Source organism: Ahaetulla prasina, chromosome 8, assembly GCF_028640845.1.
Source record: "Ahaetulla prasina isolate Xishuangbanna chromosome 8, ASM2864084v1, whole genome shotgun sequence".
NCBI classification, from domain to species: domain Eukaryota; kingdom Metazoa; phylum Chordata; class Lepidosauria; order Squamata; family Colubridae; genus Ahaetulla; species Ahaetulla prasina.
The window spans coordinates 63,549,489-63,563,039 of record NC_080546.1 but is presented as its reverse complement, the minus strand read 5'-3'; the positions used below and the strand labels follow the sequence as shown (position 1 = coordinate 63,563,039).

General features: G+C 45.1%; 1 protein-coding gene across 2 annotated transcripts in view; it reads right to left on the bottom strand.

Moving 5' to 3' along the window:
* The window catches only part of TAPT1 (transmembrane anterior posterior transformation 1), a 149,492-nt gene that overhangs the window by 29,964 nt on the left and 105,977 nt on the right, over positions 1 to 13,551 (bottom strand). For both annotated transcript variants that reach the window (XM_058192315.1, XM_058192316.1), the window contains exons 4-5: positions 10,052 to 10,214; positions 7,957 to 8,092 (exon numbers count right to left, since the gene is read on the bottom strand). In XM_058192315.1, the coding sequence (XP_058048298.1) occupies positions 7,957 to 8,092; positions 10,052 to 10,214 (299 nt within the window). The remainder of the gene's footprint in view (positions 1 to 7,956; positions 8,093 to 10,051; positions 10,215 to 13,551) is intronic.

Here is a 13,551-nt window from a genome sequence, read left to right as displayed (position 1 = left end):
GGGTTTGGAACCTGGAGAAGAACCTTGGAAGTTGTTTGTTGGTCGGGCTGGCAAAGAGGTCTATTATGGGTTGCCCGAATTTGATCGTGATTGTGAGAAACAGATCCGGATGCAGTTGCCACTCTGATTGATCTATGGTCGTCCTGCTCAGCCAATCCGCTTGTGTGTTGGCGACTCCGGATATGTGGGCTGCCTGTAGTGAGAGAAGATGTTTTTCTGCCCACAGGCCTATGGCTGCAGCCTCTTTCATCAATATGCGGGATCGGGTGCCTCCTTGACGGTTCACATGGGCCTTTGTGGTAGTGTTGTCCGTCAGCAGTAGCACATGATGGTTTGATAGTTGCGCTTGGAAGTACCTGAGAGCTAGATGCGCAGCTCTCATTTCCAACCAGTTGATGTCGTTCTTGAGGTCGTTGGGGGACCAGCGACCCTGAGTTACCTGGTCTGATAGGTGGGCACCCCAGCCGTAGAGGCTTGCATCCGTGGTGAGGACGAGACGGCAATGTTCCTGGAATGAGCAGCCCTTTGTCAGGGCTGGAGACAGCCACCACTGTAGAGATTTTCTTACCTTTGGAGGTAGAGGAATTTTGATTTCGGTATGGCTGTTGCCTGTTCTTTGATGTGGGAGGAGAAGCCATTGTAGGGGTCGTGAGTGAAGACGTGCCCAGGGCACGATCGACAGACAAGAGACCATCTTTCCCAATAACTGTAAGAGCAGTGAAAGTGGAACTTTCTTGAGTGCCTTTACCTTTTTTATCGTGTCTCTCATGTTGAGGAGACGGTCTCGGGAAAGAAACACCTGGCAGGATCTGGTGTTGATTCTTGCTCCCAGATGGACAATTTCGGTCGTAGGCACTAGATGGCTCTTTACTTTGTTGACCGAAAAGCCGTGATCTTGTAGGAATTGAATTGTTACCTGTAAGTCCCGTAACGCCTGCTGGGCGGAAGACGACTGAATCAATATATCGTCCAGGTAACATTGCATTCTTACTGGAATTGTGCGAAGATGGGCCGCCACGGCATCCAGAATCTTGGTGAAGGTGCGAGGAGCGGAAGATAGACCGAAGGGCAGGGCCCTGTATTGAAAATGGGCTCCGGCATAACTGAACCTGAGAAAGCGTCTGTGGGCTGGTCTGATGGGTACATGTAGATAGGCCTCCTTGAGGTCGATGGATGTTAGATAGTCCCCTCTTCTGATGCTTCCTAAGATTGAATTGAGGGAGTGCATCTTGAATCTGCGGTATTTGATGTGAAGGTTCAGTTGCTTCAGGTCTAAGATGGCTCTGGTGCCGCCTGATTTTTTGTCCACTAGGAAAAGAATTGAATAGAAGCCGGTCCCCTGGTGGGGCATGGGAACCGGTTCTATGGCACTGATGGATAACAGGTGTTGAATCTCGTCTTCCATTTGAGCCCTCTTGGTGGGGTCTTTGGGAATCTGGCATTGGATGAATCTCCTCGGAGGACTTGAATTGAATTCGAGGGAGAGACCAAGAGAGATGGTTTGCAGAACCCAGGCATCGGTTGTCGTGTGGGACCAGGTAGGGGCGAACTTGGTGAGACGACCGCCGATGGGATCCTGGCCGGGATAGTCATTTGTTCCTGCGATAAGGTCGGAAGCCGGACCCACGGTAGGGACGTCTGGTCTGGGATTGTCTGGTCCTATCACGAAAGGACTGTCTGTCCTGAAGCCTGTCAGGGGGAGGTTGGAAGGAGCGTTGATAGGCCGGGGATTGAAACCCGGGATCCTGGGCGCGAAAAGGCTGTCTGCGGTAAGGTAGAGAAGGACGTCTATCCGAACGTCTGGAGACGTAGGGAAGGATCTTACGTTTGTCCTTTCCCTCAACTAAAATAGGATCTAGTGCTTCACTAAAGAGAGATCCACCCTTAAATGGGGCAGCCGCTAACCACCATTTGGTCTTCATGTCGGCTTGCCATAGTCTGAGCCATAACAGCCTCCTGGAGGTGATGCTGGAGGCAAGGGCTCGGGATGCAAATTTTGCAGAGTTAAGGGTGGCATCCGCAGTGTATTCAGCAGCCGCTATCAATTTGTTTATGTCCTGATGTAATCTGGAGTCATCCTGAGGAATCCTCTCCTGCATTTGTCTGAGCCATATCAAAGAGGTTCTGGCAAAGAATGAGGCTGCTGTGGCAGATCTGATAGCCCAGGCAGCCGCTTGATGGGTTTTGCGGGTGGAGAGTTCCGCTCTGCGGTCCTCCGTTCGGAGACCGTCTGCAGCATCTGAAGGTATAATGTTGGAGGAAGAAGCTAAAGTGGCAATTGGGGTGTCTACGGTAGGAACCTTGAGGAGGTCCTCCAGATCTTGATCCGTCATGTACATCTTTTTGTCTGAGCCACTGGGATTAGGAATGGCACCTGGGTGACCCCATTGACGTTGGATGGTGTCCAAGAAGAGCTTGGGTGAAGGGATTACCCTGTGCTCTGAGACTGGTTCAGTAAAGAGGAATTTGTTGGGGTCTGACGGATCTGAAGCTCCCTCAGATTGGTGCAAGGCAACCCCCATGTTGGCCGTAACTTTCGCCTTGTGTAACAATGTGTAGAACAGCTCATGGCGAAAAGGCTGTCTGCGGTAAGGTAGAGAAGGACGTCTATCCGAACGTCTGGAGACGTAGGGAAGGATCTTACGTTTGTCCTTTCCCTCAACTAAAATAGGATCTAGTGCTTCACCAAAGAGAGATCCACCCTTAAATGGGGCAGCCGCTAACCGCCATTTGGTCTTCATGTCGGCTTGCCATTGTCTGAGCCATAACAGCCTCCTGGAGGTGATGCTGGAGGCAAGGGCTCGGGATGCAAATTTTGCAGAGTTAAGGGTGGCATCCGCAGTGTATTCAGCAGCCGCTATCAATTTGTTTATGTCCTGATGTAATCTGGAGTCATCCTGAGGAATCCTCTCCTGCATTTGTCTGAGCCATATCAAAGAGGTTCTGGCAAAGAATGAGGCTGCTGTGGCAGATCTGATAGCCCAGGCAGCCGCTTGATGGGTTTTGCGGGTGGAGAGTTCCGCTCTGCGGTCCTCCGTTCGGAGACCGTCTGCAGCATCTGAAGGTATAATGTTGGAGGAAGAAGCTAAAGTGGCAATTGGGGTGTCTACGGTAGGAACCTTGAGGAGGTCCTCCAGATCTTGATCCGTCATGTACATCTTTTTGTCTGAGCCACTGGGATTAGGAATGGCACCTGGGTGACCCCATTGACGTTGGATGGTGTCCAAGAAGAGCTTGGGTGAAGGGATTACCCTGTGCTCTGAGACTGGTTCAGTAAAGAGGAATTTGTTGGGGTCTGACGGATCTGAAGCTCCCTCAGATTGGTGCAAGGCAACCCCCATGTTGGCCGTAACTTTCGCCTTGTGTAACAATGTGTAGAACAGCTCATGGCGAAAAAGGCCGGTGGGAACAGGCTTGTCTGGGGCAGACTCTTCGTCCTCAGACAGATTATACTCTGCTATGTCTTCCTCCCCCAAAAAGGAGTCCTCACTATGGTGTGAAGGGGTTGGAGAGCGTGTGCGCAGCGTGCATAGTCTGGGTGGGTGGCTCTCAGAATGGTGTCTTTGGTCAGAGCTGCCCGAAGGAGATGGAGCTGGGAAACCTCTCTGAGTGAAAGCATTGTCAATGCCTTGAGAAATGGTTTGCATAATAAGATGACGTATATCCTGAGAAATGGCAGGATTACTGTCTTCTCTATGTGAGACTCCCGCTGCTGTGGGAGTGAAGGTGGCAGAAGGTGCCTGCTGTGGGGGCTCAGGCATGGCTCTAGAAGAATCTCCAAAAACTGTACAAATTGTTTCCTGGGTTTCTCCTGAACCACTAGGGATAGTGGGAGACCATCCAGGCTGATTTAATAGAGGAGAATCTTCAGTTAGTGGAACAGAAGTTTCCCTGCCTTCCTCTGCTAATTTTTGTTTTGCTTTATCAAATTGCCTATCCAAGGCCCGTTGTCTTCTGGAGGCATCTCTCTCTGCAGCAGCAGAGGCTTGGAGAGAAGTAGAAGACTTGGATTTGGTGGCAGAGGCCCTTGATTTGGATCTGCTCTTGTGAGAGGGAGGAGCCACGTTAGTAAGGTGTCCCTGGGAGGGCGAGGCAGAAGCCCGGGAAGGAGATCTGCTGCAATCCGCCATCTTGGAAATGAGGCCTAGTGGTTATCAGAGGCCTTGGAATATATGCCCAAATAATATAGTGGCCCTGATCTGAGAATCCTGGAATAAGATCAAATAATGAGGGCCAGTTAGTACCAAGCTGACACCACAGCCGGAATCAAGGCATTCAAAGGCTGCATAGGGGGGTTGCTTTTTTTGGGGGGGGGGTCCCCAAATGGCGCGAAGCAGGCACTACTGTTCTTATAACGCCCTTTTTACTGCAGCGTTGGCAGGGGGAACTAGCATCCGACACCACGGATCTTTCTCCACCCCTGCAGGCGCGAAGCCGACACCACGGCTTCTCCTGCGCTCCGCTGGGCTCAACTTACAGTTTGATGAGGTCCAGCGATGTCCGTTCCTCAATCCGGCGATCCCACGAGGCTTGAGGGTCTTGGATTGAAGAAAAAATGGCCGCCGGACTTCGGGCGGCTCAGCTGAGCGGCGCTGGGCTGCGCGCAAAGCGCAAGCCTCTTTCCCTGCCGCTCTGGCTCCCAGCAATCAAGAGAAATTAATTGGGCACTTTAAAACTCTTTTTAAAAAAAAATTTTTTTTCCTAATTTATTGAGGTCCTGAGTGCTGGTAAAAGAGTCAAAAGCAATGGAGCTAAAGGAGGTAGTCTCTCTATGGCCGACTGAGTTAATAAACTGGAGCTAAACAGGAAGAGGAGGTGTGTTTTTTATTTATTTATTTTATTTATTATTTAAATTTGTATACCGCCCTTCTCCCGAAGGACTCAGGGCGGTTCACAGCCAAGTAAAAATACATAATACACTATAAATACAATTAAAATACTATTAAAAAACTTATTAAATTGGCCAGAATTAAAATTTAGAAAATAAAACCCATTAAAAACCCATAAACTTAAAAGACTAACCCAGTCCAGCGCAGATGAATAAGTGAGTTTTAACTCCCTGGGGGGAGTTCGTTCCAGAGGGCGGGAGCCCCCACAGAGAAGGCCCTTCCCCTGGGCGTCGCCAGACGACACTGTCGCACCGACGGCACCCTGAGGAGTCCCTCTCTGTGAGAGCGCACGGGTCGGTGAGAGGTATTCGGTAGCAGCAGGCGGTCCCGTAAGTTTAAACAAATTCAACTCAGTCTCAGGCCAATCAGATGAAGTTAACAACCCATTGCTTTGGACTCTCTTAGCAGCGTACAGGAGAATGTTTCTAATACATGCCAAAATTGTTTATCATCCAAGAATGTAAAGTATGCTATTTATGGATGGACAGAAGGAGAGATTTAAATAATATGTAAAGGCCTTTTGAAACTAAGTTAAATGAAGTAATTTGAATTAGGATTAGCAACCTACAGATTTAGCCACAGCCAGTGAGCAAGTTGGATTATGAAAAAAAAAATCCCACTTTTAATCACTGCTAACATGTGTCTCAGACAATAATGAGACGGGAACCCCCCAAGTTGGACAGTTAGCCCTTTACAGGGCCATCCACCTCGTTTTTTTTCCTGCCTATGCATGTTTTCCAACACAGAGGACCCCTTGTGTGTCTTCAGGGAAAGCTTTAATCTCTTTCATAGTCCACAAATCCAGTCAACTAATTCAATAGAATAGAATAGAATAGAATAGAATTTTATTGGCCAAGTGTGATTGGACACACAAGGAATTTGTCTTGGTGCATATGCTCTCAGTGTACATAAAAGAAAAGATACGTTCATCAAGGTACAACATTTACAACACAATTGATGATCAATATATCAATATAAATCATAAGGATTGCCAGCAACAAGTTATAGTCATACAGTCATAAGTGGAAAGAGATTGGTGGTGGGAACTATGAAACGATTAATAGTAGTGCAGATTCAGTAAATAGTCTGACAGTGTTGAGGGAATTATTTGTTTAGCAGAGTGATGGCCTTTGGGAAAAAACTGTTCTTGTGTCTAGTTGTTCTGGTGTGCAGTGCTCTATAGCGTCGTTTTGAGGGTAGGAGTTGAAACAGTTTATGTCCAGGATGCGAGGGATCTGCAAATATTTCCACGGCTCTCTTCTTGATTCGTGCAGTATACAGGTCCTCAATGGAAGGCAAGTTGGTAGCAATTATTTTTCTGCAGTTCTAATTATCCTCTGAAGTCTGTGTTTTCTTGTTGGGTTGCAGAACCGAACCAGACAGTTATAGAGGTGCAAATGACAGACACAATAATTCCTCTGTAGAACTGGATCAGCAGCTCCTTGGGCAGTTTGAGCTTACTGAGTTGGCGCAGAAAGAACATTCTTTGTTGTCCATTTTTAATGATGTTTTGATGTTAGCTGTCCATTTGAGATCTTGCGATATGATAGAACCCAGAAATTTGAAGGTTTCTACTGTTGATACTGTGTTGTCAAGTATTGTGAGAGGTGGAAGTATGGAAGGGTTTTTCCTAAAATCTACCACCATTTCTACGGTTTTGAGTGTGTTCAGTTCCAGATTGTTTTGGTTGCACCACAAGGCTAGTCGTTCGACCTCTCGTCTATATGTGGATTCGTCATTGTCTCGAATGAGACCAATCACTGTTGTGTCATCTGCAAACTTCAGTAGCTTAACAGATGGATCATTGGAGATGCAGTCATTGGTATACAGAGAGAAGAGAAGTGGGGAGAGCACACAGCCTTGGGGGGCCCCTGTGCTAATTGTACAGGTATTTGAGGTGATCTTGCTTAGCTTCACCTGCTGCTTCCTGTTTGTTAGGAAGCTTGTGATCCACTTACAAGTCTGTTCCGGTACCTGTAGCTGGTTTAGCTTAGTTAGAAGAATGTCTGGAATGATGGTATTGAATGCTGAACTAAAGTCTACAAAAAGGACCCTTGCATAGGTCTTTGGAGACTCAAGATGTTGTAGGATGTAGTTCCCTCAATTACCTGGGGTATTTTGATGGAAAAAATAATTACTGTATTTTTCGGAGTATAAGACGCACCTTAGTTTTTGGAAGAAAAATAAGAAGAAAGCTGATTGGCAGATGGATTGGCCTCCCGGAATACCCAAAATCAATGTTTTCAGAGGTAAATTTTAGCAGCAGGTTCCTTGGTTGTGAGCTCTGTGCCTTGCTTTTTTTTTTTTGCCTTTTTTTTTTTCAGTTTCAGAAAACTTTTTTCTGCCTCTGAAAGCATCTGAAGCTCTGAAACAGAGCTTCAGAAAAAAAGCCCCTGAAGCTCTGTTTGGGAGCTTCTTTTCTGAAGCTCTATTTGGGACTTTTTTTCTGAAGCTGCGTTTGGGGCTTTTTTCTGAAGCTCCTTTTCTGATGCTTTTTTTCAGTCTCTGAAACTTCAGTTTGAGAAGCTGGGCGGGGCTACATTCGGAATATATAACACACCCAGATTTTCACCCTCGTTTTTTGGGAGAAAAGGTGTGTCTTATACTCCAAAAAATACAGTAGTAAGTTTTCAAGATTCTTCATTTTTATTTTGTAAGAACAATTCACAGAACCCATTAAAATAGCTTTTAAACTTCTGTTTACACAGAACCTGCCTTTGTAAAGTTTCAGAACAACTATTCTATTTGTATTGACTATTGCTGTTTCTCTTAAGGTCATACAGCTACCACATAGGACCAAGGGAAGGAGAACCAATGATGCCTAGATTGTTTGTACAGTGGAATAAAGAAATTGCCTCATAAAAGTGCAAATCCTAGGAAAGAATCAGTCCAGAGAAAATAGGCTGCGGTTCCATTTTTTTCTTGCAAACCAAGATTTTTCAATTTACTGTTTTATAAGAGCTCCTTTGTTTCCTATCAGGATTTGTTGCCTTATTTACACAAAAGCCAAGATTTTATAGATTTTTGAAGCTACATACACACACCCTGAAATAACACAAAAGGATACAGACATAGAGCACTGCCATGAAGAAATGGGGAATAACCCCTATGTGTGCCCTTTTCCTTTCTTTTGGTTCTGTTGCAGTCCAATAGAGAGCATCCAAGATATCTTGTCCAAAAGATGAAAATAAACGATCAGCTACCTAAAGAGATGTAAATGGGCATCAAAAGGTTATTTTAATTTTGCAGCTTGCTTTTCTCTTAAGAAAAAGTTACTTGACTTCAGGGCCATAATGCAAATCCATTAAAGATTAAGATACAACAACAGCCTATGCATGAACTTCTAGGTTCAGACTTTTGAATTATTACGTTACCTATTGCATTTTTTACATATCAGCAGTTAAAATAATTTTAATCATTTAAGATCGTTCAGAACAAAAACAGCACAAAGTTTGTACCTAGTATCTTGGTAAAGTTGGTAAAGTTTCCACTGCTTAGGGAAGCCCAGTTTTTCATCCTTGATTGTCTTTCTGGCCTAGTTCTGTCATTAAGCTTGCACAATCACTTTCACAATTGATTTCAACTTCCTTATGTCTTGGTTACAGTAATTGTTCTCTCTATGTAACTTTAGGAGAAAGCTCTCTTGTATCTTTTCTGCTATGTTACTCTGGATATAATTATGCATTAATTTCTTTCTAGCTTTCTACTTAGAGACATTAAAACTACCTTTGCTCAGGAGCTCTGCTATTTATTGGTCATAGCATGATGTTCAAAACATATGGACATATTCTTCGACACTGGTCATAGGTAGCCCCAATTAGATCTATTCAACATGCAACACAGAAAATATTGAAGAGGCCTGTGTAGCTGTGGATCAGAGGAATATCAGTAGTAGAATAAGCCTGTAATTAACTGGGCAGCCTTAACAGAAACAGAAACTTAAATCCATGTGGAAATACTGGCCTCATTGGTTAGACACATCTGCTGAAACTGAATACTGGAGCAAAGATATATGTGTGTCTATGAAATATTCAAGTCCATCAGTATAATCAAGAGTGGAGCAACAAAGCTAAAGGTTGGCTGAGGAATTGTGGGACTTGAAGTCCACATATTTTCAAGATGACAAAAGTTGAGAAACAGTCCTTAACCACTACACCATGCTAACTGTTGTCTTTTTCCTTTATCTGCAACTCTGCAGAACTGTGGTCAAACAAGCATCTAGCTTACAGAGTTGTTGAGAAGTACTATTCTGGCACTCTCATGCATGTTGAAGCCTCTTTTAAACTTTGAATCTCTGCATAATTTCTTAAAAGGGCAAAAAACAGAAGATGTATTTTTCCTAAATGAAATAAGAGTAATAATTATTGGCCTCAAGCTGAAGACAGAATTCATTTGTTCCCCAAAGAATTTGTTTTTGAACATAATTTGAATAAAAAGCAAGAATGAGTTCAACTTTCCATTTGACCTTGAATTGTGTCATTGTCAGAATCATCTATTTTACAACAGCTATGCATTGATAACCCTCTAAATCCCAAAGGTGCTTTTTCAGGAGGCAACTGGACTATCTTGTTTGTTTGTTTTGTGTGTGTTTCCCCCACCCCACCATTTTGTGGAGAATGGAAGGATTTATACTCGTTGCAGACAGCTGGTCATTTGCATTCTTTTTAGAGAGTCATTGAGGCCACTTGGAAGTTTATTTGTGTCCCCAGGGTCACCCGAGTGCAAATAGCTGTGAAGTTACAATGGCACTGAACAAGGAGACTTATGGCTAATCCTTGAAATTGTCATCAGTCCAGTGATTGCTGAGTGATCATGATTTGGTGCTTGGCAATTGGTTTGCAATTATGATGGTCGTAGCATTCTGCAGTCACATTATTGTTTCCCACAAAGTTACTGGGGAAGCCAGCAGGGTTGTAAATGGTAATCTCATGACTGGAGAATGCTGCTACCATGTGCAATTTGCCTATTGTTGGCAAATAGGACTGCCAGAAATGCTATCATGAGTAAGTATAGTTACATGAGACTACACTGCTTAACAATGGAATTCCTGATCCCAATTACCATTGTAAAGTGAGGACTACCTATATTCCTAACACAGTGAAAAAAGAATTATAACAAAGCTTTGATATGTTAAGGAAGACTGGGTGGTATTTATTACTTACCTCAAGCATGTTATAGATGATGTAGAGTTTAATTACAGACTGTCCTCTTATCAGGTGGTACATCATGGAATAGTCAACATAGTGCATCATGAAGTAGCAAATTACAAGTATTATACCTTTGAAAATATCACACACCTGGGCTGGCTGCAGCAGGCGTCTATCGCTGAAATATAAAACACAAAATAAAGAACACATTAGATACAGATGAAGCCATTAATTACTAAATAAATCAGCTTCCCTACAGAAAGAGCACTTTTAGCACCTGCTTGGGCTTCTTCTTCTTCAACTGGATGATCCTTTTCTGTTAGTATAATAGGATGAGATGGCAGTTGGTTTCTGTTTTTGTGATCTGTTTCTGTTTTAGACTTTTTTACTTTTACTCATGCCATTCAGAGATTTGCTAGTCTCAACTGTACGAACTACTTGAGCTTTTGAAGCTGAAAGTTAATAGTCTATTAAGTTTAGAGACATATGAAGAGTTAACTAAGCACTAATATTTTAGTGAGAAAACCTGTTTTTACAAATTTCATTTCTACTGCAAGAAACTATAGTTTGAAATTTTGTGAATGTTTTCCTGATGGTTCAGAATCCTCTGTAGCATTTTCTAGAGCAATTAATTCCACATTTAAGGATCCACAGTGTGTGCCCTGAGGAGTTTCTAAGGCTCTATTAAGTGGTTGGCTTACCTAAGAAGTAGACCCAGTATGGAGCTGTCCCAAAGGCCAGGAGAGGCATGGTTGAGTTTTAACCACAAAATGAATGCAGAAATGTACTTCCATCTTATCCTGGCATTGTCAAGCTTGAATTTGATTGGGGTGTGGGATTGTTTGTATCCTTGGATATTCTGACATGAATTCAGTTTGACACAGTTTGGAGCTGAAGGATAGAGCCTTCAGCCAAAACATCTTAGCTAGCCAATGAGTCAAATACATTGCTGACCGGAGGAGGAGGAGGAGGAGGGAAGTCGCCAAGCAATGAGCTCCCATCTTGATTGGACAATGTGACAGTTTGTTTTGGAAACTGAAACTTATATTGGGGTGAAAAGCCCAGGAACTTCAGTACTGGCTTTTCATCAGTTAATAGATAGTATATCTAATGCTTCCGAGTTCAATTTGTGATGGATGCATTACTTGGAAGCTGACATTAAGCCAGTAATCTTAAAAAACTTTGTTCCAACAGGAGCTACATTCCAGAATCCTGAGCCCTAGCTGCTCCTTGGGCACCCCAGGGAGTCAGAAGACTCAGGGAAGACGGAGGAATGGAAGAGCAAGAAAGAAAATCAGGTGGAGATGGCAGGGCTGCCTGAGCAAGTGGCAGGCCCCTGAGAGCTCCTGGCAGCCAACTGAAGCAGCGGCAGAGAATGCTTGGCCAAAAACCAAGCTGCCAATGCCCAGCATCCAGGCACTGACCAGGAAGAGCCCAGACCAGGAGGAATAAGACGCTTGGCCCACAGCTTATCTCGGAGTTCGGCCCCAGATGAAGGCATTGCCAAAGGAACCGACGACCGTTGCCAGCAAGAGAGAGTGGGACCCTTCACCTCTGGGTGAGTCGAGGCCTTATGACTTCCCCACAGTAACCATGACTGGGACCAGAGGACCCGCCCAAAAGGCTTTAGTGGGGTGAGCCACGATGGCCAATGGCCCCAGCTAAGCCTGGCGAGGCACCGAAAAATAGACCACTCTCCCGATCGCCCACCGCCCCAACCAGCAGGACCAGTGGAACTCGGAGGGAGCTGCAATCCGGATGGTGGTTGGCCCTCCGTCCATTCGGCCCCGTCCCATACCCACTGCAACCACTGGCATCAGGTGGGCACAATACTTCAAGCAATTCAATTTGAAGTGAAGTACATCCCAGGGGGGAAGAACCTTCTAGGCGATTGTCAGCCTCCACTCCAAACTTCGTATCTCTTTGTACGAGTTGTTAGATAGAAGGGGATTGTATTTCAGTTGTTAGATAGAATGGGATTGTATTTCTAATGTAAATAGCTATTGGATTCAAGTTAAGAAGAGAGGGGCCTTTAAGAGTGTCGGTCTGACATAATTAAGGTGGGAGGAGAGATTAATGTTTTCAATTCACAGGAATGTTTGGGCGCGAACGCTAACGGACATTGCATTCCTGATTTGATTGACAACCAGAGACCTGCGGAAGAAGATTACCACGGGACCCCGGGAAGGAGCTGGCATTGGACCAGACCTGATGACCTTTTGGGAAAGAGGAGGGAGGAATAGGGTGATACAGATTGTCAGCCATATTCTGTCTCAGATTCAACTTAAACCCTGCTGCTATCCAGATGTAATTAGTAAAAGTACTTTTCTTTATTTGCAAATGAAGTCAAGGTGTATTCTTTCCTAGTTATAATCAGAGGCAGCCTGACAGCGATGTTCTGTCGCATAAGCCACAATACCACAGTAAGCGGGAAGAGGTGCTCATGCAATGATACCCCCTCCTCAATCGGCATCGCAAGTGTTGACCCGGGGCCAGGCCACCCAAAGGACAGACACGGCCGGGGTGTGTGTGATTACCCAAAAGCTGAAAGACTAACTGCTGGGTGACCCATGGCAGAAGGACAACCCAGGAATACTAACCCTTAAGGATAGACTAGGATGGAAGGGCTCTAAATTGTATGTGCCCAACAGCTTGCGACTCCAGGTCCTTCAACAGTCACGACTCCAAACAAGCAAGGCATTTCGGCTACCTGAAGACCCTGCACATGGCCAGGCAACAATTCTGGTGGCAAAAGAGACATTGAGGACTATGTAAAAAGCTGTGCCACTTGTGCGGCGATGAAGACGAGGCCAGGGAGACCACCAGTACCACCACCACCCTGGATTACTCCAGCAAATGGCAGATCCATCTTGACCCTGGGAAGAAGTAGCTATGGATTTCATTGTCAAACTCCCTGACAGTGGGGGAACTACAGTCATTTGAACCATTGTAGACTTGTTTTCCAAACAGGCCCATTTCGTAGCTTGCCCAGGACTCCCGTCAGTGTGGAAGTTGGCTAACCTCATTTCATTGGCATCCTTCAGTCTCAAAAGACTATAATATTGTGCTCTGGAGAGAGATCCTAAAACAGCATCTAGTGTGACTAAAAAGGCCAATTCGAGAGTGGCAATCCCTTCCACACTGAGGGCAGATACATTCTGTCCCCTGCCCAGCCCCCGGATTTTGCTGATTCCGGGACTGCCTCTTTGCCTCAGCCTGCCAAACAAATGTCTCTTCGAATTGGAGAAGGCTATGCTGCGTCTTTAGCCCCCAAGCTGAACGATCGGAGGTCAAGGTTTCCCAGACTAACCTATTCATCAAGCATATTTATAGGTTGCATGGAGTCCTCCGCAGAATCATTTCCGATCAGGGGGTCCAATGCACCGCTAAATTCTGGAGAGAGTTCATGAGGGCCAATGGGACCTCACAAGGGCTTAATTCGGCATTTCATCCAAGCACTAACGGGACTGCAGAACAGACCAACGCCATGATGGAGCAATACTTAAGATGTTATG